Here is a 24,021-nt window from a genome sequence, read left to right as displayed (position 1 = left end):
GGTTAAAACAGTAAAATATGGTTAAAAAAAATAAAAAAAAAAAAGCCAAACATGGCGGTAAAAAATGTCCAGTTAGTGGCCCACAAGAGGTCTGGTAATAATTCCGGAAACCCTTTCCGTACCAATAGCAAAAATCAGCATGGAAAACCAGTCCGGACCAACAGCCTGTGGACTACTAGCACAGAATCCCATTCCGTGTCAAAAGTCAGTAAATTATTAAATTATTGAACTGGTTCCATAGCCGTAGCCAGTACCTATGAAAAACGTGGGTGTAAATTGTACTTTTGCTTTCTCCAAAACCATAACTTTTCAAAAATTAGCTTTACTTGGTGACAGTTATAGTGACCTAAGCTATACATGATGCCAAATTAACCATTGGATTACCATCACACGTCAAATACTTTTCATTTCGCTAGTTTATGAGTGCAGGCTAGCCCATGTTTTTGCCTCAGTCTGCATTTTTTATATTTAAAACTAGCATTATATCATGCATGATGCATAATTTTTATAATATAATATATAATATAATATGATTATGACACCAGAGACATAACTTAGACTCTGGGCTTAACTGTCAACTAAGCTAAAGTTATCTAGTGACCTTGATGTTACATGTAAGCTAACGCTAGAATGAAACTAGCTAACTAACTGCTGTTTATAGGTAACTTTGGATTTTGTATTCCCCTAGTTACATATAGCTAAATCTCATAATAATATCTTACTTCTCTCTTTTCATATTTTTTATTCTTTAGCTACGACTTTGCCCCAGGTTAACATTAATATCAGTTAAAAGTATACTATGCAGGATTTGTCATTGGTGTTTGTAAACACAGCATTCAAAGTTGGCCCCTCCTCCCTGGGTTGACCAGAGCAAGCTGAGAACAGAGAGAGCGAAAGAGAGAGAGAGCAGCGGTGGTTGAGCGAGCTAGAGAATGAATAGGGAGAGGGAGTGGCGGAAGCAAGAACAAAGCCGTGAATCAGATCAATAAAACATTATTTTTCAGATTGTTTCATGCAGTTATGTTGTAAAGCACAAATAAACACACCTACACCTCCACACAGCCCTGCAGGAAGGTGCCACATTGTGGGATTTTGTGTGAATGTGGAGCTTCATTCTGTCCGCTGTGGCCTCTCTGCTCTGCGTGTGTGTAGCTCAGTCCTGCCCTCGGTCAAGCAGATACACAGACCTGCAGCTCTTTACACATCCGTCACACACAGACAAAGAGCAGAGAGGAGCAGAGGAGAGAAACAGAGACAGCAATGTAACCTGGTCGCTACGAGTCCTGACCTCACACCCTGTACGCTGTTATTTGTTATTGGCTGGGGGCTACACACCCACTGCCCAAATGTTGACAGCCAGAAACATCCCGAACACAGCAAAATATATAACAAGAAAATAAGAAAACACAGGCAGAGGCCAGAGTCTCTGCAGATAAATACACTGCCACACACTTCTATTGATGATTGAGAGGGATTACTTTTGTATGAGTCTACACATTGTTTTTCAGGAAAATCTTGCATAGTATATCTTTAACTAACAGAGAAAGAAGACACGTTGCTAAAATTATTCCTGCTTCCAGTGTTCGTAACTGGCATACGTTTAGTTTTTCCTTTGGCACTTTTATTTTGAAGGATGAATTGCTTAACATCCGCTGTCATTGGTTTTAATTGTGTTACTTGACGCAGGGGAAAAAAACGGCAATAAAGCCCCCTTAACACCATTTATTTAGCGGCTATACGTTACTTTAATGTCTTTCTGTACTTTCTGCTGACAGTCATTATAACAGACTGGCCTGTTTATAGCGAACAGTTCATCAGCCGAGCGGTATGACCGCAGGAAGAGGAGCCAGCTGGCACTCCAAAGAAAACCAGGAATTTCTGTCTTAACGAAACGCACTATACAGATGCAAAACCGCATCCAGTCATCCAGAGATAACCGGAAATAAGTCACATTAATCAAGAAATAAAACATCAAATAAACACTCAGGGGATAAAGGATATGATGCAGCAATGAGGGATAGTTAAATAATTATACAGACATGAGCAAGAAAACGTTCAGAGCTTATTAGTGCTGTTGCCTAAGATAAGATAATATTAGTTAGTTGATTTCTGTGGAAAAATGGCCACGTTTGGTGGGAAAATTATGCATTTTTGGCACATGTGGCATTTTCAAAAGGCCTACTGCAGGGGTCAGCAATGAGGTTCAACCATGGGCCAGATTTTTTTTCAGCACTGTTTATTTTGGGGCCAACGTTGCACAGGCATGGTGAAAACACATGTTTTTTTTAATGTTTTTGTTCATATAAAACAGTTTTAGGGTTGTTTTAGGGCAAATGTCATAATCCCCATTATTAATCCACACACAATAAATAGCAGCCTGCTTCATCCACGGTTGAAGCTGAAGTACTGTTATTGAAATAAATGTCTGTATAATAGTATAAAAGGATACAAACTCATGTTTATAAGGATTTAGGTGAGTCTTAGTTTATATTGTTATGAAGAGTCTTGTAAAAGATTTGATGTAATCTATAAAAGAAGAAAAAAATTCAGCTTTCATTAGTGGTTCAAATATTTTTGTTGGAGGCCAGATTTGGCCCACGAGCCGCTATTTGCCTACCACTGGCCTAGTATATATGGCTCACATGGTAAACAAGAAGCAAAGGAAAAGTATAGAGGGGGAAACATAACATTAAGGGCCCAGAGTAATATTTTCCACATGTCTTTGTTTGAGCTGCACAAAAGCTTTGCACAACTCAAGGCATGTTGCAGCTGGTTCAAACGTCAGTTTTGAAAGTTATAAACAATAATCAATGGAGGATGGATAGATGATTGATAGCAATTGTTTATGGTTCAAAGTTTCTTCGTTAGTACCCATGGGTAAATTTGTTGTGCAAACGGGAAATTCAGAGTTCAGAATCCAGAGTTAAAAACAAGACAGTAACACAGATTCAAAAAGACATTAAAACAAAATACATTATGACAAGTATCATCATAGTATCAAAAACAGTATCAGAATATAAGAACTCCTAAGGTCACGACTGAGTGCTTCTACACACAAACACGCACACTCACTCTCTCACTAACTCAAAAGCTTAAAATGTCATGCGTGGGTGAAGTGCATCATGTCGTGCTAGCCTTGTTTAGTAGTGCAACGGCTGCAGGAACAAAAGCATTTCTGTATCATTTTGTTCTCTACTCAGGGGCCACAAACCGACAGCTGGAGCGAAGGAGCTGGAATTCACTATGTAAGGGAAGGGGGGGGGGGCACAGTCCTGAAGAACAGAGCTCATCTTACGCTGCAGCTGTGAGGAGTAAAGAACTCATAGGTTGAGTTGAGACTCACCTATAAGCTTACTAGCTCGCTTGACAATTTGGTTTAGAGAATTTTTTGTTTTTCAGAGAGAGTTCACCAAACCGTGACGCAAGGGAAAAAGACAAGATTGATTCAATAAAAAGCCCAATAAAAGATGGTCATTATGATTTTAATCAATATGGACAGTTTTCAGAGACAAAACAAACGCTGATGTCCCTTTTTTTACACATTGCTTCACAATTCTTCAAAGGTCAATTTAGAGTCTTTGACTGTCCCAAGATACTTGAAGCTTATTAAACAGTCCACAGTCTTTAATGATCGTAGTCTTGAACCTTGAGTTCTGAAATCTATGATCATATCCTTCGTCTTGGATATGTTTAGCTCCAAGAAAGATTCATCGCACCAGGGGACGAACCTATCAATGACCGGGACATGGCTGGAATCACAATGACTGAATTAAATCAAATTTCAATATGGCCCTTTTCTCATGCTTACTTTGGCACATGTTTGTACACAGAATATAAAGTATAAGTGAGAGAACTCATCCCTTGGGTGCAGGGGATATGTTCCAGTAGAGGAACATAATGAATCTGATAAAGACGCCGTTCACTTTCAACCTTTGTTTGTCAAAAAATCCATTACTCAAAGTTTGTGACTCAACTCGAAATGCTCTGTCAACCTCATGGCTAAGATGTGGGTTTGGATAGTATTAAAGGCTGAAGAAAAATCAATAAATAGCAATCTAGCATTGGTTTTATTCCCCTCTAGGTGTTTAAACAAAAGGTTAAGTAGGGTGATTGTAGCATCTGCGACTCCTCCGTGTGCCCTATAGGCAGATTGCACGCTCGGTTTCCCTTGCAAGCTCCGTCTTCACAAGGTTTTCAAAGGTTTTCATTACAAGAGAAGTGAGGGCTTGGACTGGCCTGAAATGATTAAAAGCTTTTGGGCTGCTTCCACAGGTCAGGCACATGTTGAAGGTTCAGAGACGTGTTGAGAATATCATAAGAGATAGAACTTAATTGAATTTTAAAACACCTACATGTAAATTAGGCAGAAAAACCAAAAGAATGAAGGTAAAGTCACTTTGGTCCCCTTGAAGAACTTCTATCAACATCTTTTAAAGTCTACTGTATTTCCTTTGACTTCTCTTGACTTATTTCAAACAATTGCTCCTTATTTGAATAGTACAAACAATCTGGACTTGAGTGGGGCACTTTGACTCTGCTGGAGAGCTGGCAGTACGTCCCACTCCAAGTTTCCAGCAAACCAAGTGGTGAAAGAGTTGGTGTGTGGATTATTAAAGCCTGATTCACTGGCAGGGAGCAGTACATGGAGGACTGTTGCCAGACATTGTTGTGGCTCCTTTAGAGGAGAAACAGTTGTCCATCCACGCTTAAAACACATCATTTTAGACCTTAAATGTCCCGAATTTCTCAATAAAACCAATATTAATTATTCATTAAAATGATATGGCTTTAAAAACACATTGTTATTATCATGGGCCTTTAACCCTTACACACTGTTCAGGTCAAATTTGACCAATTTTTAGATTTGGGAGCAGTAAAAACACTCAACATCATTATTTAAGCCTGAAATTTTTATGACTTTTCCAAAGTGACCCAGAATATGAAAAAAAAGGAAAAATTTCAACTTGTAAATTGTTTGTGTAAGCGATACACATTTTTGTATATAGAAAGTGTTCCAGGTTAAATTTGACCCGTAGTTATTAAAAAAATAAAAAATCACTATTCAAAAATGTTGTTGTAATTGTAAATTTGATTACAATTTTATTACAGTTGCAAATTGTTGTTGTTATTTTAAAACAAATGTGTCCTCTTTCATCAGGAAGAGGATACGTAACAAACTAAAGTCATTTTAAGGTGGTTAATTACGGAGAAATGAATTTCAACGCATGTTTTTAATAAACTTGGCTTGCAGTATTAATACAACAATCGTAGAAACTATGATTCTTCCAATGTTTTATCTATTATATGTACACACAGCCTACAGTTATGTTTTGACAATTTTATAGACACAATTTTCTTCTTAAATGCGTCATATGTCCATTTTTGTGAGGTAAAGATGCTTTTGTAGTCGTCTCAACGCTGCTCCTAAAAAAAAGACTCCACTTCCCATGCTGCATTTCGAGGTGGGCGTCGTCAGCGCGCATGGGCGCACGCTGAATAGCGAGCATGAACTGAACTGTTAATAACTGGTCAATAATATTCTACATTTCATCCACTTTCCCAGTCGTGTCAGCCGGTCCTGTCGGGCAGCATGGCCTCTGAGGAGGACGACGCTCTGCTGTTTCTCATTTACCAGCATCTGAAGGTGAACGGCTACCAGAAAGCTGCCAAGGTGCTGGAAAAACACGTTACTCAGGTAAGAAGTTTGGCCTGATTCTTCAACGTTTGCAGCCTTTTTGAGTGTTGAACCAACCTGACTGGGTTTTACTTGACTAATTTTTGTTAAATCTGGTCAAATTGGTCATTTTATTGCGATTTCTTGTGCCGAAACACGCGTCTTGCATGTTTTATAAGATCCTGAATTAATTATAAGTGTGAATTGAAGATGATTTTTGCCTCAGTGTTACAGTCAGTAAGCTGCAGGTCAGTCCTGTGTGTGTTTAAAAGCACATGGCTGCTCGTCCAGGCCTGCTGGAAGAAAAGAACATTATGTTACAGGAGCCTGCTGCAGGCCTGCTGCTGCACACTGACCCCCTATTCAAAACCTCCTCACATTTTTAAAGTATTTAGTGAGAAAAGTCGTTGTTTTTTTAGTAAAATGCTCTAGAGCTGCAACAATTAATCGATTAACCGATTAGTTGATTGATATAAAATTAATCAACAATTATTTTGATAGCTGATTTATCATTTAGGTAATTTAGGTCAACATTTCATAGGTTCTCAAATGTGAGAATTTGATGCTTTTCCTTGATTTACATGAAAGAAAATGGAATATTTTGGGATTTTTGCTGAAACTTTAGCAATCACTTTGAGCTGTAGGAAATTGTAATGGATGATAAAAAAAAAATAGCTGTGAATTGGAGCCCACAATGTCCAGTCAGTGCACTTATGCATAGTCATGATTCAATCAGATTAAAGTCTTTTCATATATCGATAAACTCTGCAAAAAACAAAGTCAAAATCAAACCTGTAAGTGAAGTCACAGTGTTTTGTTTACTCATTCTTCGAGCTATAATACAGGTTGTTCTCCCCACGTGTCACCACTTTTATTGTTTTTTTTTTTGTACTCACTGTACAGAACATGCACAAAGATTACAAATGTGCTGTTTCTTATGTCTGCCATGGAGAAACCTGAGCTTGGTCAGTCAGTTTCTGGTGTCAGGCTGTTTGGCTAAAAATATCCCTAAATGTTGCTGACAAGAGTTTTTGGAAGACCACAATAGATAAAAATGGTCTCAAGAATGCTTAAAATCTGAAACCTACCTATACTTAAAGGGAGTTTCTCCAACAGAGACCACGTTATTTCAGTATTTTGAGCATCAATTCCCATCTGGTCTTTGAATCCCTCACACACTTTATTGATAACTTTGCGTGGATTCATTTCCGGAAGCATGTGGCATCAAAGTGGTAGCATTCCTGAACCACAGGAAATATGCTATTTCCCTTTTAACCCTTTTCTTTCTGTCTATATGATCATAGTTGGAATATTTGGCCAGCCAAATGGTTGTAGATGTAAAGATGTATGACATGAATGTTGAGGGAATTGGTCCAAAGTGGTAAAATATGCTTAAAGCACTGCTCTTCATGTGATGCTGTGTTTGTGTGTGTTTAGGTGGAGACACCTGAGGAAAGCTCCAATCTACATGATATCTACACAGGCTGGATGAAGTAAGTCAGAAATGTTACCCAGTGCTGGAAGTTTGTATTACTTTACTTGCAACAGTTGATGTGTTGTTGACAGATTGTTAGCTGGAGGCTCAGTTTGTAAAGAGTCAGCTAAACAAGAGTAATGCTTTTCCGGAGATGCACATAAACATCTTTGCAAACTTATACAGAGAAGAAGGGTGTTATGGGTAACTGTAGGTCACAAAGACTTACAGAGGAGCTGCATGCATGCCTCAAACCTTAGTCTGAAACTGAGACAAAACAATGTAAACAAACACATGTAAGTATAAGAAGTTTTCAAGAAACAGCCATGCGAACGTCTCAGAGCAAAACTGGTATATGTTCACTTACAGTACGTGCAGCTCAGAGAAGCATGATTCCAGCTTTACAGGTTTAAATAAGGGGCGACTTTATCAATCTTATAGTATCATTTAACCAGTTTTGAGGAGAGAACTTATCTGTAAATGGTATCTGAGAATCTAATGCGATTGTGTCGTTCCCCAAGAAGAACCTCAAAGAATTAGAGCTGCAACAATTAGTCGATAGACTTAATATAATTGGTAATCATTTTGTGTAATTTTGTAAGAAAAAAAGCCTAAATTTTCTAGTTCCAGCTTCTTAAATGTGAATATTTTCTGGGTTTTTTTTTTTAGTCCTCAATGATAGTAAACTGAAAGCGTTTGGGTTGTGGACTGTTGGACTGTTTCAACATTTTCTGACATTTTTTAGACCAAACAACTAATTGATTAATTGAGAAAATAATGGTTAGTTGCAGCCCTACAAAGAATGTTTGATCCTGTTCAGTAAACGTGATGATGGTTATCAGAAGGTTGATCATTTAAACTGGGCTTAAACCAAATGCAGAGCATAAAGTAGTTTGTATTTGCTCCAAACTTGTGACTAGTGAGCTCTTTTAGGGTTTTCACTTGACTCACATTGTCTCACTCATCATCTCTTACTCCTGTTTTTGCTTTTGTCACTGGATTTTTACAACTTTGCTTTTTGGAATCATGTCAGCTCAGCAGGTAACGCAGTCCAAAGACACACAGCTTAGATGGATTGGAGACTCTAAATTGAGCATATGAACAGGATGTGATTAGTGTTGTGTGTGTGTGTGTGTGTGTGTGTGTGTGTGTGTGCGTGTGCGTGCGCTCGCTCTCCCTGTGAATGACTGTCTGGCCTTCTGCCCAGTGCATTCTGGGATTGGCTTCAAATCCCTGCTACCGTGAAAAGGATTAAATGGGCAGCAGATGAGTGACTGAATGAATGACATCACTTCATGTCTATGATTTTCCTCTATGAATTCTACGCTAAAATATTCAAATCTGAGCCAGTCAATGAAAATACTTTGACTTTTTTTTTTTTTTTTTCTTTTGAGGCAAAGAAACACAGTGTTAGATTAGTCCTGTTAGGAAAGTTTCCCCAAGATACTAGTAGTATCACATATAGTGAAACTCAAAGTGCTACAGTATTAATAATATAGAATACACAACATAAAGAAAATAATAATTATAAGAGTTCCTGAATAGAAAGTTTTTTAGGCCTGTTTTTAAAGAGACTAGCCTCTGTGTTTCCCTCAGATGGTAATGAAGGCTGTTCCATATGCGTGGTGCAGCAGAGCAGAAGGCTCGATCCGCCATGGTGCGGAGCTTAGTACTGGGGGCCCGGAGGAGCGAGCTGCTGACAGATCTGAGGGTGCAGGTAGAGGTTTGTGGTGTGATCAGTTCCTATAGGTAGGGAGGTGGATGTCCATTGAAGGAGACAGGGAGCCAGTGCAATGAAAACAGAATTAGTGTCATGTGTTTGTGTTTTTACACTCTCATCAGGATCCTGGCAGCGCTGTTCTGAATGTACTGGAGCTTGTGGATGCTCCTGCCAGGGATCCCTGTGAAGAGCACATTGGCCGCACATGGACAAGTTTCTCTCCATCTGACAGGCTGAGAGAGAGGTGGAGTTTAGAAATGTTTTTGAGATGGTAGAAAGAGGTTTTGCATAGATGTCTTATGGTCATCAAAAGTCAGCTGAGGGTCAAACCTAATACCCAGATTAGTGACTGAGGAGGAAAGGGGGACGTCCTGGCCGTCAAAGGTGAGATGACTGAATCTGGTGTGGAGTGGCGATAAGGAGAGCTTCAGTTTTGCTGCTGTTTATTTGGAGGGAATTTGTGCTCATCCAGGCCTTTATCTCCTTAAGACAAGTGCTAAGGCTTGATTGCTGCAGAGGGGCTTTGATGTACAGCTGGGTATCATCAGCATAGCAATGAAAAGATATCCCATGTCTGCTGATGACACATCCAAGGGGAAGCATGTAAACAGGCTGGGGCCGAGAACTGATCCTTGTGGAACACCACAGGTGACGGGGAGCGATCTAGACCTGCATCCTCCCAGTGAGACATACTCAGTCCTACCAGAAAGGCTGAGGTAGTGAGGTAGCTGCCAGCTACAAATCAAGCGCCAGCGCTTCAATCTGCTATCAACTCTTAGTTTGCAAAGTTACCTTTACTTCCCCATTGAACTGACGTCAGATTGTTCGTGCATGCCCGCAAATGGCCGTCCATCCTGTAGCCTTTTTTGCTAAGGTTGATCCCTAGGGTTGTTCGTGTTGTCCACACACATATTTTGGATTGAATTTGGGCTCAAAAATGCACTTATGTATTTGAGAAGTTGACATTTTGAGTAAAGAACGAATATAAGAAGAGAAAGAAATCCCAATAATACTGTTTGTTTACAAAGCCTCCAGAGCTACCGGAAGTTTGCCAAGATGAAGCTTTCAGGAGTTAACCAATCAGAACAGAGTAGGCTCATCGGGAGGGGGGCCTTAAAGAGACAGGAGCTAAAACAGCCTGTTTCAGACAGAGGCTGACCTGAGGGGCTGCATAAAGGACCAGTATAAGATAAATAAGCAGTTTTTTGAACTGTAAAGATATTCCAGCAGAGCCCCAGAATATAAATATAGACCCTGGAAATGTGTATGATATGTCCCCTTTAGGTTAAAGGTGTCCTGTGGAGTTTTGTTTACACTGAGTGTTACTCACCACTTTTCTTCGTCCCTGCCTTTGCTTGTTCTTGGCACATTACAGCCACTTGTAGATCATTAGAATAATGTGACACAATTAGCATGACTGTGTATCATGTCACCAGTGTGCATGTGAGTCCTCATGTACATGCATGAAGACAAACAAAATCACAAATTGACCCAATTATATATATAAAAAAAACCAAAACTGCTCCATAGCGCTACTAGAGGTCAGAAACTCCACAGGGTGCTTTTTAAGCTAATTCTTCATTCTGCCTGTCAGTCACATACTTACACATTCCCCTGTCAAGATGATTATTTTCTAGCTGTTTTCATTTTTTCAGACCATCTTTAAGCTCCTCATCATGACTTAAAGGGACAGCTGTAATTCTTGGCTGCTTGACAGAGGACTCTGTCCCCGGTCAGTTTCTGCAGTGAAGATGTCAGGAGACGCTGTCGACTTGTTTTCACTCGCCAGGAATTTATTTCCTCCAAAACATGTTAAACAAGTTGTCAGAAGCTCCTGTAGGTTAAATTTGGCTTCTTAAACATATTATACATGTATTTCAGCTCACTAGAGTATCAACATTAGGCTATAACTAACTGGGACTTGCTCCAGTCAGAGTGAAAATGCGCTGTTGCAAATATATAAATGTCTAGGTGACCTCCACAGTATTTCTAGTCTGTCTAAATCACTTAAGGTGTTTCCAAATTAGTGAGAAATATGATTTACACGTCTGTGTGTTTGTGTGTGTGTGTAGGCTGTGCTCACTAGCCCAGGATGCCAAGCAGGAGACCGAGGACTCCATCACTTTGAAGAAGAAGAGCATCAAACCAGAACCAGCCACCAGTGAAGAAGAAGAGGGTGTGGAAACTAAGCTCTCCAACATCACAGAAGAAGATAATGTAGATGCCAAACCTACACTTGGTAAGTTGTTTTTTTTGGGTGTGTTTGTTCTCTTTACAGTACATATGTTGCACCTGCTGATTGATTATTCTACATTCTGCTTTTATTTAACAATTTGTCAAAAATTTCTTAAATACAAGTTTTTTTTTTCAGCTGTTCAGGTGGTTGTGGTTTAGTTTTACCCAATTTTGTATAATTTTAACATTAATCATTATATACTGTTGCCTCAGAGTCCATGACAGATGTTGCCGAGTCATCCCATGCAGAGCTCCCCTGTGTGGGGAAAGACAGCGAGACTGTCTCTGAGCAGCTGCTGGATCCTGCAAGTACAACCAAACCAACAAACTTGGATAAGAAGAAATCCAAATCCTCTGGCGATGAAGAGGAAAAAGAAAAGACAGAGGAGGAGGGAACAAAAGTGGGGCAAGAGGTGAGGAGTTTTCGGGTGTCAAACAAAAATTTTAGGCACATTACTGTATTGACAGATACATAAATACATGCAAACAGTAGCGTAGAAGTGAGAGAAGCAAGTAATGATTGGAAGATCACCAGTTTGAACCCCTGAACCATCTGAGAAATTGAGGCTAGAGAAAGGAACCTTAAACTAAAACCTGCATTTTCTCTAATGGACATCAGGGGGCGACTCCACTGGCTCCAAAAAGAAGTCCAATTGTATGGAAGTCAATGAGAAAATGACGCTACTTCTCACTTGATTTATTGCCTCAGTAAACTGTTTCCTGATGAGTTTATGGTCTTAATCGCTTCAATATAACATGATGTTTATTTTGTAAATTATGGTCGCATTTAGAGTAAAATAGACGATATAGCAGGTTATGCTTTAGGGTGTGGCTACCTTGTGATTGACAAGTTGCTACCATGGCGACAACATTGGTTAGGTAAAGTAATCATGGTGTAACCCCAGCTTCACAGAGTATAGGCGTTGTCGCTATTTCAGCGTGTTTACAGTTCAGTCAAGTTAATTGTAACATTTTGGTCATCTGAAAAAGTCCTAAAATTAGTCTGAAAATTAGCATTAGCATTATCACAGTTAATGCTAAGTCACAGTTATCACTGTTAACCATAGACTGTAAATACACTGTGCATTTTGGTAATCTAAAAAAGTCTGAAAATTAGCATTAGCATCATCACAGTTAACCATAGACTGTAAATACACTGTGCTAACCAAGCTAGCAGCTAGCGTTAGGGTTAGCGCAACCCTCTCGTCCAAATATGGTCACTTCTGGCTCCAAAATTCCAAGATGGTGACTGTCAAAATGACTCGCTTCAAAACAGGAGTCTTCAAACCAACGGGTGACGTCACAGTGGCTAAGTCCATTATTTTTTTTTACAGTTTATGGAAAGGGGAAAGCATGACATTAAACACTCTGCTGCTGCCATGGAGCCGCTCAGCTGGAAGCCAAGTTTTACCTCAGGATGTTTTCACACTGGGTTTGAGTTTAAAGCACAGTTTGATTACATTCCCCTCCCTCTAATCCCCCCTAACTGGTTCTGGCTTTCACACTTTTTTATTATTCTCTATCCGTGTGCTGCTTGCGTAGTCCCTACGTCAACAAGGTCCAGCTGTTAACCACCGTCTCCAAGGAGATGAGACTGGCACACGTATTGAAAAAAAAGGAAAACAGTGAAAGGGCAGTCGTGGCCATATCTACAAAAGGAAAACTTAGTACTCCTCATTCACTATCTGCATCAGAAAAAACGTCATCAAGTCAGGCTTGAGTGTAAAATGTAGTTTTTTTATCTCTTCTTTCACCATAAATAAAATACTATCCCTCATATGTCATCACAACATGACTTAGCTTCTTGTGGGAGTACACATTGCATGTTGTTTGTATAACTTTGGACCATCTCTTTGCCAGGAGCAGTTTCCAGGCAACCAGTGGCAACTCCAGGAAGTTACAAGAAATAGTCCAGCACATAACCCCCCCACCCCCCTCTCTCTCTTTAGTCATACAAAAACCCAAAGTGTTTGGTTTTTGTATGATTAAACAAGTGATATATAATATGTTAATCGGTTAGCTTAAGAGATGCTTATGCTAAGCTAACTGGCTGCAGATAGACATGAGAGTGGCATCAAGCTTTTCATCTAACTCTCAGCAAAAAAAGTGAACAAGTGTGTTTCCTGTTTGACTAATGTGTATTCTACAGCCAGCTGTCAGTTAGCGTAGCATAAAGACTAGAAAAAAAGGGGAAACAGTTAGCCTAACAAATCCCCATGCTGGTTGTAGCCTTGTATTTAACAGACAGACTTCTCATCTAACTTACTACAAGAAAACAAAAAAAAATATTCCCCAAAAAGTCAAACTATCACTGTAATTGCTTAATTATAGTGTTGTATTACTTCAGCAGTGATGACATGCAGAATGTAATTTTGTTATGAGGTAGTTTCTTTTATTTATGCATCATTTATATCTGATTTTTATCTATATATTAACGGCACAAACAAGATAATGATAATGAAATGTAGTGGTAAGATTTTAAAAGTGGTACGTAAGCTTTTTAATCTATTAAATTCAAACTAAAAGTAACTAGTCCTGAACATTTCAGAGCAGCAAGAAACAGCCGCCATCATAACGCACACAGAGACACACATAACTGTTGTCCAGTGACTGTAATAATGTGTGAATGGATGGACAGTAGCTCCAGTGTTGTTCTACGCTTCTGAAATACACACAGGCACATTTCACGTCTACTCGTCTGTCCTGTATCTGTTAGTTTGTGTTAGTTTGCTCGGGTGTTATTTCAAGTGTGTGTGTGTGTGTGTGTCTGTGTGTGTGACTTTAACTCTGTATGTGTGTGTGTGTGTATGTATGTGTGTGTCTTTGTGTGTGTATTCAAGTCTTGTCTCTGTTCTTTTATGTTGGCCCAGTGATGCAGTGAATAATGCTGTTTGGACAGAAACTGTGTGTGTGACAGAATGATAATCTTCTGAGACAAATTGTGTGTGTGTGTGTGTGTGTGCGCGCGTGCGTGTGCGTCTGTTCGTGTGTTAATGGCTCATTGTAGTTCTGTCTACAACAGTGGGAGGCCCTGATTACTTGGCTTTGTGTCTGACAGCGAAAATTGTTGCGGTTTATACTGCGTCTTTATGCCTCCGCGCCGGCGACAGTCGTGGTCGGAGGCGTTATGTTTTCAGATCGCCTGTCCATCCATCCGTGTGTCCGTTCATCCCGTCCTCGTGAACGCGATATCTCAGGAACGCCTGGATTTCATCACATCTGGCACAAACGTCCACTTGGCATCAATGATGAACTGATTTTTGGCCATAACTCAAGAATTCAAACGCTAATTATGACAAAGTTTCACACAAATATCTAATAGGATGAACATCATAATGTTCTGCAAAAACACTTTTTTCTGGCTGTTATTCAACACCATAACTCAGGGACAGAAGGAAAGATTGTGACTATCGAATACTGAAACTCACCTTGAAACTGTGGTGATTGTAAAGATCTTCATCTCATCCACGTTTTACAACTTGTAGCATCTTCGCCGCAACATCATATATCTGATTCATCGTCCGCTGTCATGGCTACAACTCTGTGTTCTAACAGGATCGGCTTCATCGGCCAAGCATGTGAACACATACAAGGAAAATAGACTTAATAACCGTTTTTTATTAAATTTCCTCAAAGTCCTCACTATAAATATTATGAGTTTGGACAGACATGGATGTAAACTTGACTGTTTGGCGGAGGCATACAACAGCGAGGCAGAGTATTTCTAGTCTTTCTCTGCTTACAGACTTCTAATAGAACAAAGATGTTTCTACTGAACAGAATTAAAAGCAGACACTTTTGTTTTTAGTTTCTTTTGTTCCCCCGACCTCCAGCTGGTCAAATTAAATGTAGCCAGCATGCAGAAGACAACACTAATACAATCTGCCAAACATATTTCACATCATGTGTCTAAAACGTTTAATTTTCATGAAACCTTTTCCTTATATTTTCTGATTTGTAGTCCAGACCGAGGTCTAGCTCCGACGTGTCGGACTCTGAGGAAGCGGTTGAACCCACCCAGGTCGACCCCGACCAAGCTGCTCCTGAGCTCAAGGTCCCCGATGCAGCTGAGGCCTCCGGCTCAGATGGCAAGAGCAGCGAGGAACGCAAAGAGGACGACGATGAGCCGAAGCAGGTTAGTGACCCGAGGCTGAATCCCAAGTATGTAGTTGTGTGAGTTCCTTCTTCCCAGCAACACGAGAACATTTTTTTACTTAAAAGTGCTGCCTGGATTTTCATAGTTTTATCAGCTCTCAGCTCTGATATCTGCAGGTATCATGAACCAGTAATTATAACAGTTAGATCATGCTTTTCTTATCAGAACATACTTTGCTTATCACTTAAAAAAAAAACACCCAAATTGCTGATGTCCACACTTTAATCTGACCTGCTTTCCATCCACCTAACAGCTCGTAGTCCAACAAACACTTGTATGTGTACAGTACGTTTTCTTCCTGCTCCAGTAAACTGCGCTGAAGTGTGAAGAAATGAACAGATATGTTAATCGGGGGTTTAACCACAACCCCCTTTTAAAAAACAGGAGTAGCTGTGGATTTCTGGCACAGCCGAGCCTCTTCTCCCTCAGCTCACCCGCCACACATCTGAAACTTATTTTTGCAGCATTGTGAGCGGCTGAGGTGGATTGTTTGTGCTGTTTAGCTTCCAGTAGGTAACGCCGAAAGCTGAGTCACAAGGGTTTTTAAGAATATTCTGGCACGTTGAAGTTTTGGGATTAAATGTCACTAGAGATTAGTAAACTAATCAAGAAGATTGACAGAAGATGAATAATAATTTTTTTTTTTTTAAACAACGCCAGCGCCAAAATTTCTTCTCATGCATGACAGTGAACTGAATATCTTTTTGGGTTTTGGACTGTTTGGCCAGACAAATCAAGACATTTGAAGATGTCACGTTAGGCTGGAGACATTTTTCACTGTTGTTTGACACTTTATAGAAAAAAATGATGAATCTGTAGTTGAGAAAATAATCATTAGTTGCAGCCCTTAATGTCACCAAACCTTTTATTGGAGGTATTTTTTAAAATAGCTTTTGACAATAAGTGAATATTAATGAACAAGCTGCGATGGACATAAATGAACAAAATATTAATATCATCTCTTTCTATTAGTCTGCTTATGGTTACCTTTTTAAAAAAATAAAATAAAACAACACAAAAGTAAAAAATTTGCAACCATCAGCTGCAGAGGGCCTGACTTTAAGTTGAAAAATCACAATTGTTTTTGCACTTTCCAAGAATTGTGCACAAGATTGTTTTTTTTTGTCTCAGTCACTTGTCTAAATATTTTATTCTAGCATCTTTAATGATTTTACTGAATCAACAGCAGATCTATTTTAATAACATAAGTGCCGAAACTGCCTGTTTTAATCTCAGTAGCACAAAAACTGAAAACCAAAAAAATGAGAAACTGCACATTGTTGTTTTTGTTTGTTTCAGCCTCGAGTGATCTTCACTCTCTTCTTCTCTTTTTCTTTCTCTCCAGGAGCCAGAAGCTGCCACGGACGCCTCCGAGGTCGCGGATGAAACCTCTGCATCATCATCGGAGCAGACAGCCGTCGATCAAACAGAAGCCACGTCTGCCGGTACTCAAGAGGCCAGCGAGGTTGAGACTGAGGAAGGCGGCGCTGCAGAGGTGCAGTATGGAAAACAGAGGGGGGGGGGGGGGGTGGCAGATATGGCAGACTGAACCTGTTTATTATTTTTGGTCGGCTGTATCCTAAAATCCACTTTAGATGAGTGATATAAGACGTAATTAACCACTGCAATGCCAGCAAAATGTTCTAGTCCTGCTGGTATGCATCTCTGGTTCTCATTTTGTAGCTCATGTCCACATCTTTCAAATCAAAACATGAAAAAAAAAAAAAAACGCTGCAGCTTGTTGTTGTTTCAACTGATTAGAAAACATTAAAAAAAAAAAAAAAAAAATCAGGGGAAACTTTGTGTCTGGTGTCGGAGACTGTTGTTGACCTGTAATCTCTCTCCCGCAGAAGCCCGGCCAAGCCGAGCCTCAGGAGACCAATGAGCAGCCGGCGGAGAGCGAAGCCCCGCCCCCTGCAGGTACGAACGACCAATAGTCGTGTGAAAACTAACCGGGGTTGTTCTTTACATGTTATGCATGGCATCTTTCCTGTGTCTTTCTCACCGCGCTGACAAGACTCACAAGCTGTTGTGAAGAAAGTGTTGAGAGGCCGCTGTCAGGGTTCAATGCTGCGTTTTTGTTTTTTTTTTTTTTTTCATCGAAGCCTCTGCAGCAGATTTCAAAGCTGCAGATGAAAAGACCACATGATCTTTTTTTTTTTTTATTATGTATTATGAAGAAGAAAAGTTTCCAGAGTTAAATTAGATCTTTTTAAATGTTATTACATGTATTTGCAAGAATAAAAACAATTAGGAAAGTGAACGTTTGGCATCATCGTCATTCATCAGCACGTCACTTCACATCCAGAGGAAAAGGATTCCATCTCTTTATTGATTAAAGGACCAGTGGTAGGGTTTAGTGGTATAATCATAGAGTCATAGAGTATAATCATCTATGACACTAATCATCATCAAAAAAAAAAAAAACGCACAGTATTTTCCAGAAGAATCAGAGAAAATCGTGTCCCTGTTCGTTTTTGGAAAAATCCAGCGGATGTGCAGCAGTACTTGGAGGGACTATTTCCTCAGTCGAAAAGTGGTTCCAGTGAAAAGGTTTCTGGATAATCCTGCGTGACTGGGACTCGGTTTCTGGAAAGACTCATAGCTGTAGAGTTTTCTAAATGTGTTTCAATGCTGCAAGCACCAAAATTCCTTTCACCTCCATTGTGTCTGGGTGGAGGCGGAAACCTCACCTCAGCACGTGAAATTAAAATTATCTGCATGGCTAGACATCATTAGTGATATGTAAGAAAACATGTTTTTTTTTTGTGTGTGTGTGTGATTTGGATGTAAGTTTCCTACTCCCACCTTTCTTCGTTTTACAACAGACATATTTCTTTAAGTACCTCTTGAGGAAAAAGAAGCGTAGTTCCTTTTTTTTGTTGGCAGCACCTCGTCTCTAGCTGTTTTAGTGTCTAACGTTTGGATCATTTTTATTTGAAGCAAAAGAAATTAAGTCATAAAGTTTCAGATTTTACCTTGAGATACTTGGATTCAACACCACTTGTAAAGAGTTTGAAGGATTGCTGCCAAAGCCCAGAGAAGCAGCTCCGTTCAGAGGAGTTTTCCACATCAGTCACGTCTTTAACTTCTCTAAAGGTTTTGTTAAGCTTGTCAGAGCTTGTTAAGAGAAGTGAAGCGATGGCTAGTCAAGAGAATTGATGTCATCTGGAGCACACTCACCTTATTTACCAAGTATTATAAATTATGAAATAATTGATGTAGGTGAAGAGATGCAGGAATCTGACACAAAATGAGGGTGACAGGACATTACTGAGTGGAAAGTAGATTTGGATACCAGCATCCTGTATCTTAATTCTGATCTAACGCAGTAAATCCTGCCTTTGTGAAAATTATAATTGAGAAAAAGGTTGATTCTTTGGTGCTGGAGGTTGTTAGTGTTGGCTTTGTATTGAACCGTATTACAGTACAGTTATTTTGTCATATTTCCAGCTCGTGTAAAATGTGTTTACGTTGGATTTCTGAGACCAAGAAGCATCCTAATTTAAGTTATTTTGATGAAGGATGAATTGAAAGAATAGTCCAACATTAGTAGTGACTTCCTGGTGTCTCTGCTGGTTGCCTGGCAACCTTACAGTGATGATCAGACTCCAGAAAGTTATTGCACCCCGGGCCAAGAAATAGTAGAAAAGGTAGTTTATAGCATATGTTGAAATTGTTGTAGAGCAAACTCCACTACATTAACAGGCTGGCTCGACACTTTTCACAGCTGATATGGTGAGTACAGTTTGTAAACGTAGGCGGGAAATCACACGCACAGACACGCAATCATTTCTCATGTAAGCTCTTTTTACAGTTCATTTCAGCTGAAAGCAGGTTAACTACTCTGTGATTTAAACATCTATTACAAACACAGCAAGTTGTTTCATGTGTGTTCTCTGTGACTAACAGCGTGTCCAGGTATATGTGTTGTTTTTTAAGGAGGTTTTCCAGCTGCAGGCTATCTGTCTGTTCAGCTCAGGTCGGGTCGGTCTCTCCCACCGCTCAGCACACGGCCCTTTTACCGTTATCCACTTTCGTCGTCTTAAAGGCTCAGTTTTTCGGTTCAGCAGCTTATAAAAGCTTAGTTCTGGGTTCTTTACCGTGTTGGTAGTGCATCTCACCACACAGCAGCTTTTAGGCCTTTTTTCTGTTTGGTAGCAGGAGACACCTTCACACAGTACAATACGTCCAGGGTAGGCGGGACTTAACCGCGCTTTATCTCTATGGGAGTGGTGTCGAACCTCTTGCTGAACAACTTAAGAGAGCAGAAAGAGGTGGAGTTGGGTGATGTTTTCTTTGCATTTATTTTCTTCAGAATGTAGTTTGTTTTTTTAAATTTAATTACATTTTCTGTTTATTTGCTTACTGTCTCATTTCTGCAGTTGCATTTGTAGGATCATTGAGCAAATTTTTAAAAAAAAAAGTTGAAAAAAGCATTTTTCCATATGCAGGCAAGATCTCCAGACACACAGTCACACTTTCATACCATGTGTAAATGGGGTCTAAACGCCTGCTCTCATCTTGTCTAGACCCTGATGGTGACTCCACATCTGAGAATTTAAAAGAAGAAGAAGAAGAAGAAGAGGACAAATCTAAGGTACTAAAACAAAAGATGGGATTGATTTTTGTGGGCTGGTTGTTGACTGACAAAAAAAATCTACATTTCTCTCAGACTTTTGTTGTGATCAGGGCGAAATGTACAGAAACAGTGAAGAGTCTTTTTATGTTTGTTCACTTAGAGGACAGAGGACGGTGACCTCACATCCCCGCTGAAGCCTGAGGACCAGACGGAGACGCCAACAACCCCAGAAGAGCAAGACGGCACTGATGCTGGTAAAACAGGATTCTTTCAGAGTTCTTTCTCAGAGACGACACTGTAAATTTGTCCAAGACCTTTTTTATATTATTCATGATTATTTTTTATTTAAACTCATATAGGAAGTTTATATATAGGAAGGAAAAGAATCCTCAATGTGTTCACTTCTCTTCTTTTACAGAAAAGGCGGCGACGGCGGCGGATGCGGAGGAACCAGCAGACCCGGACGCCTCCATCATCCTCAACATCCAAGTGGAAGACGGTGAAGCGGCAGAGCGAAAAACCAGCCAGCTGCTCCCCGAGGAGACTGCTGACTCCTGCAAAACTGCCAAGAAGAAGAAAAAGAAGAACAAAAAGGACGCGGATACGCCAACCACAGACACGACCAGCACAGACACATCTGCCGTAGACACACCCAGCGATGCTCCTCTCTCCACCAAGACTGGCAAGAAGAAAAAGAGAGACAAAAAGAGACAGCAGCAGCAGCAGCAGGAGGAGGAGGAGGAGCAGCAGGAGGAGGAAGAAGTGGTGGTTGAGGATCAGAAGAAAGAAGAGGAAGAGGATGTTTCTCAGGCCACTCCATCAGAGAAGAAGAAGAAAGCTAAGAAGAGGAAAAGGGAGAGAGCTGAAGTGGAGGAGAAAGACGAGGAGACTCCAGTTACACCTTCTGAAATTAAAACCAAGAAGAAAAAGAAGGTTGTAGATGTAGAAGAGGAGGCTGTAGGAGCGGTGGAGGAAGAGGAGGAGGAGGAGAAACAGGCGGAGGATGTTGTGTGTCCAGTAGAGACGGTGGAGGAGAAAAAGAAGAAGAAAAAAAAGAGAAAGAAGGAAGGTCAGGAGAAAGAGGAGCTGCAGTCTGACGAAAGACCAGCAGAGGGCGACGAAGACGAAGAAAAGACACTGGAGACCACAGGTAGAGAAAAAAAAATGAAAGATTCTTACTCATCTTTAAGTGGTCTTGACTCTTCATCACTGGTAGCAGTTGATTATAAGGAAGACACCAATAATTGTCTCACTGGTTTCTCTCTCTGTCTCATGGTGTTATTATTATTATTATAAATCAGTTAACTGATATTTTCTCTCATCTCCTGCAGATGGAAACTCCTCTCAGCTCTCCTCGGCCAAAAAGAAACACCGTCTCAGGAAGAAACTCAGCCTGAGGAAGAGGTTAAGGCTCCAGAAGAGAGACCTCACAGGCAGAAAGAAGTCAGTGCAGTTTTATCATTTCATTAGTGCAGTATCTTTGTTTAAAACTTCACATTATTTACATCTAAATTACTACTTTGACATTTGTTTTAACTGGGGATGTCCTGATCCAACCTGATACTTATTTATACCTTTTAATGAAACAACTTCCCAGAGCAAACTCAAATGAGATACATCTAAATTCACCCTGAAAGATATTTTGTGCCAAGGATGCTCAGTATACACAGCTGCAGAAGATATGCAATACTGATTAAATATTTATTATTAAGTAAAAAAAAAAAAAAATAAAACATTACGGTCAACCAAAGTCAAAATTCAAAGCACAAAACAAGGTTTCACACACCCAAATCACTGAAATTGTTCCTTTTAATCACACTGAAGAAGGCAAAGCAGACATTTTTTCGCCCCTGCGCTCAAGTTTGATGAAGAAACTCACATAAAAGGACCAGTCTTATGGGTGTGTTAAGCTTTTTATTGTGCTTTTGAATATTTATTCAACAAATCAAACAAAGGTGTAGCCTACTAATTTTGTACCTAATTTAAAATATACCTTTTATATATTTTCACATCCTGAAGGTCAAAGCTAATAAACAACATTTGAACCAGTGAATGTAGCAGTCGGCGCCGGCTAAAAATGAGAAGCTGCTACTTGAATGTTTGTTCACTGAGAGAGGAGGGATGAATTATGTGATAACTGATTCGTTAGCATTGGATCATAGTAAATCATTTTATTTTTCCAGCCTGGATATCAGAACTCAGTCACTCGCACCGACACACTCATTTTTTCTCTTGCATATGCAACGAAATGTTTGCACCGAAGAGCCCAAATGTCATGAAGGAGAGTAGCTTTGCAACACTGGCAAGCTGAGGAGGACAAACCACAGTACAATGTAAAAAAAAAAAGCATCCACATTTGATCGGGTTGATTTTAGCCAATACTGAAGCATTAAAATATGCTCAGATCTGCCCCAATACCAGTCCTTAGGATGAGCTCAGAACATCTCAAGCTATAACAGTTCTTAAGATGAATGAAATAACAGAAAAGCAGCTACAAGCGACAGACAGTGCAGAAGAAAACTATACAACAACTCATCACAATGTTCTACAAACAGAGCAGGTGAAGGCTAAAGCTACAGATCAGTATATCTACTGTTTTCAATAAACAACTTACTGTGTCAAAGGTTACAGTAAAAGTTATTATATACTTACTGTACTAAGGCTTTGTTGCTCATTTTGATTGTACGTAGAAAAAATATGGAAAGACATGCACGCTCTGTATATAGTGAAAATGTACCAGTATGAAGGTGGAAGTGTAGAGTATGTTCAGTCTGCAGGATTTGCAACAATGCAGGAAGAAAAACAGAGGAAACAAATATATTTTGGCAATGAATTCACTCACAGAAAAAAATTCAATGTTGCTGTTTTGTCAAAATACAAAAGTTGAAAAGGCTTTATTGCAGTGGCTACAATATAAAAACCAACGCATATCAACTGCATACTGGTCTTCCTCAGGGTCAAACATCAGTAATAATAAATGACACGTAAAAGGATAATGCCCATAAAATATGACTGTTTAACAAAGTCTCTGCATGTGAATACTTTATGAGGTTTAATGAAAAAAAAATTAACATTTTAACATTTTTCAGACAAAAACAGATTCAAGACAAAGCGGAGGAGACTCCTCGACCAAAACCATCCAAAAGACCCCAGTCTGATCTGGAACCTGCTCCGGAGGAGGACGACACACCAAAGAAGAAGAAGAAAAAGATCAAAATGAACACTGAACAAGAAGAGAATTCCTCAAAAGAAAACCAACCTCCAAAGACAAAGAAGAAGAAAAAGAGCAGCTTGGAGACGACGGAGGAGGAGGAGGAGAAGGAAGGAGGCACGGTGAGTGACCAGAACGACGTTGAGCTTCCTGAAGCCGTCTCGTCTCCGCCTTCAAAGGAGGGGAAGAAGAAGAAGAAGAAAAAAACGAAGCCTGCTAAAGTCGAGGAGACGATGGAAAACTCAGCTCCCATCACACCAAGCCATGACGTACCTGCTAAGAAAAAAAGTAAGACTTCATGTTACTAAATTTGTGACTTTTTAAATTTAAATTTTACAATTTATTAAGTTTGCAACTATTTCAGAAGTGTTTGTGTTATTATTTGGAGTCACAAGCAAGTAAAGTTTCCTTATTGTCACTGAGAGAAGAGAAACAAGTGTCTTCAGGGTATCTTGTACCAAATAACGGCCATATTGTTTATGAGTAGTAACTAAAGATGCTGTGAAAGAAGCACAACACTTCCTTCAAATGATTTCTGACTTGATGATGTGCTGATATTCATGTGATGCTGTTTGCAGAAAAGAACAGACTAAAGGAGAAACTGGAGGAGACAGAAGCTGCTCCAGACGGAGACACTCCGACAACAACTGCCTCTACGGTACGACACCGACCGGAAACAAAGACAGAAATGTGTTTGATTATCGGTTCGTAGTTTACACTCCTAAACGTCTTCTGCTTACAAGAAATCAAGACTTTCATTCACAATAGTTACGTGATTCAGATAGTAATAATAACAGTTTGTTATTCTCGTTTGGTCGAATTTAAAAGAAACTAGCCGTGATGTCATGCTCGAAGCTGATGACTCAACACAGTATCGACCTCTCAATGCGAACACGGAAACATAGTTCGACGCCTCACTTAATCACGCCAATACAATCATGTGACCACCCCAAACGAGTAACACTCATA

At 39.8% G+C, this 24,021-nt stretch overlaps 1 protein-coding gene and 1 long non-coding RNA gene across 12 annotated transcripts in view; one reads left to right on the top strand and one right to left on the bottom strand.

The window, feature by feature from the left end:
• Positions 1-36: 36 nt before the first annotated feature.
• Positions 37-24,021, top strand: part of LOC122994287 (enolase-phosphatase E1-like) — a 27,175-nt gene continuing 3,190 nt past the window's right edge. The window contains exons 1-15 of one of the 3 annotated variants that reach the window (XM_044368894.1): positions 37-204; positions 5,564-5,695; positions 7,112-7,167; positions 10,941-11,107; positions 11,317-11,516; positions 15,065-15,238; positions 16,605-16,754; positions 17,110-17,179; positions 19,792-19,859; positions 20,002-20,095; positions 20,260-20,991; positions 21,173-21,284; positions 22,931-23,340; positions 23,417-23,418; positions 23,631-23,710. In XM_044368894.1, coding sequence (XP_044224829.1) covers positions 52-204; positions 5,564-5,695; positions 7,112-7,167; positions 10,941-11,107; positions 11,317-11,516; positions 15,065-15,238; positions 16,605-16,754; positions 17,110-17,179; positions 19,792-19,859; positions 20,002-20,095; positions 20,260-20,991; positions 21,173-21,284; positions 22,931-23,340; positions 23,417-23,418; positions 23,631-23,645 — 2,535 coding nt within the window. In that variant the 5' untranslated portion in view covers positions 37-51 and the 3' untranslated portion in view covers positions 23,646-23,710. Of the gene's footprint in view, positions 205-5,432; positions 5,463-5,563; positions 5,696-7,111; positions 7,168-10,940; positions 11,108-11,316; positions 11,517-15,064; positions 15,239-16,604; positions 16,755-17,109; positions 17,180-19,791; positions 19,860-20,001; positions 20,096-20,259; positions 20,992-21,172; positions 21,285-22,930; positions 23,341-23,416; positions 23,419-23,630; positions 23,711-24,021 lie in introns of those variants that run through there. The other 2 variants (XM_044368893.1, XM_044368896.1) reach the window with 2 other exon arrangements.
• LOC122994290 overlaps positions 22,920-24,021 on the bottom strand; it is a 24,247-nt gene continuing 23,145 nt past the window's right edge. For all 9 annotated transcript variants that reach the window (XR_006406555.1, XR_006406557.1, XR_006406554.1 and 6 more), the window contains one exon: positions 22,920-23,007. This is a non-coding gene — a long non-coding RNA (uncharacterized LOC122994290). The remainder of the gene's footprint in view (positions 23,008-24,021) is intronic.

This window comes from Thunnus albacares, chromosome 12, assembly GCF_914725855.1.
Source record: "Thunnus albacares chromosome 12, fThuAlb1.1, whole genome shotgun sequence".
Classification (NCBI taxonomy): Eukaryota; Metazoa; Chordata; class Actinopteri; order Scombriformes; family Scombridae; genus Thunnus; species Thunnus albacares.
This window is presented reverse-complemented; position numbering and strand designations above follow the sequence as displayed.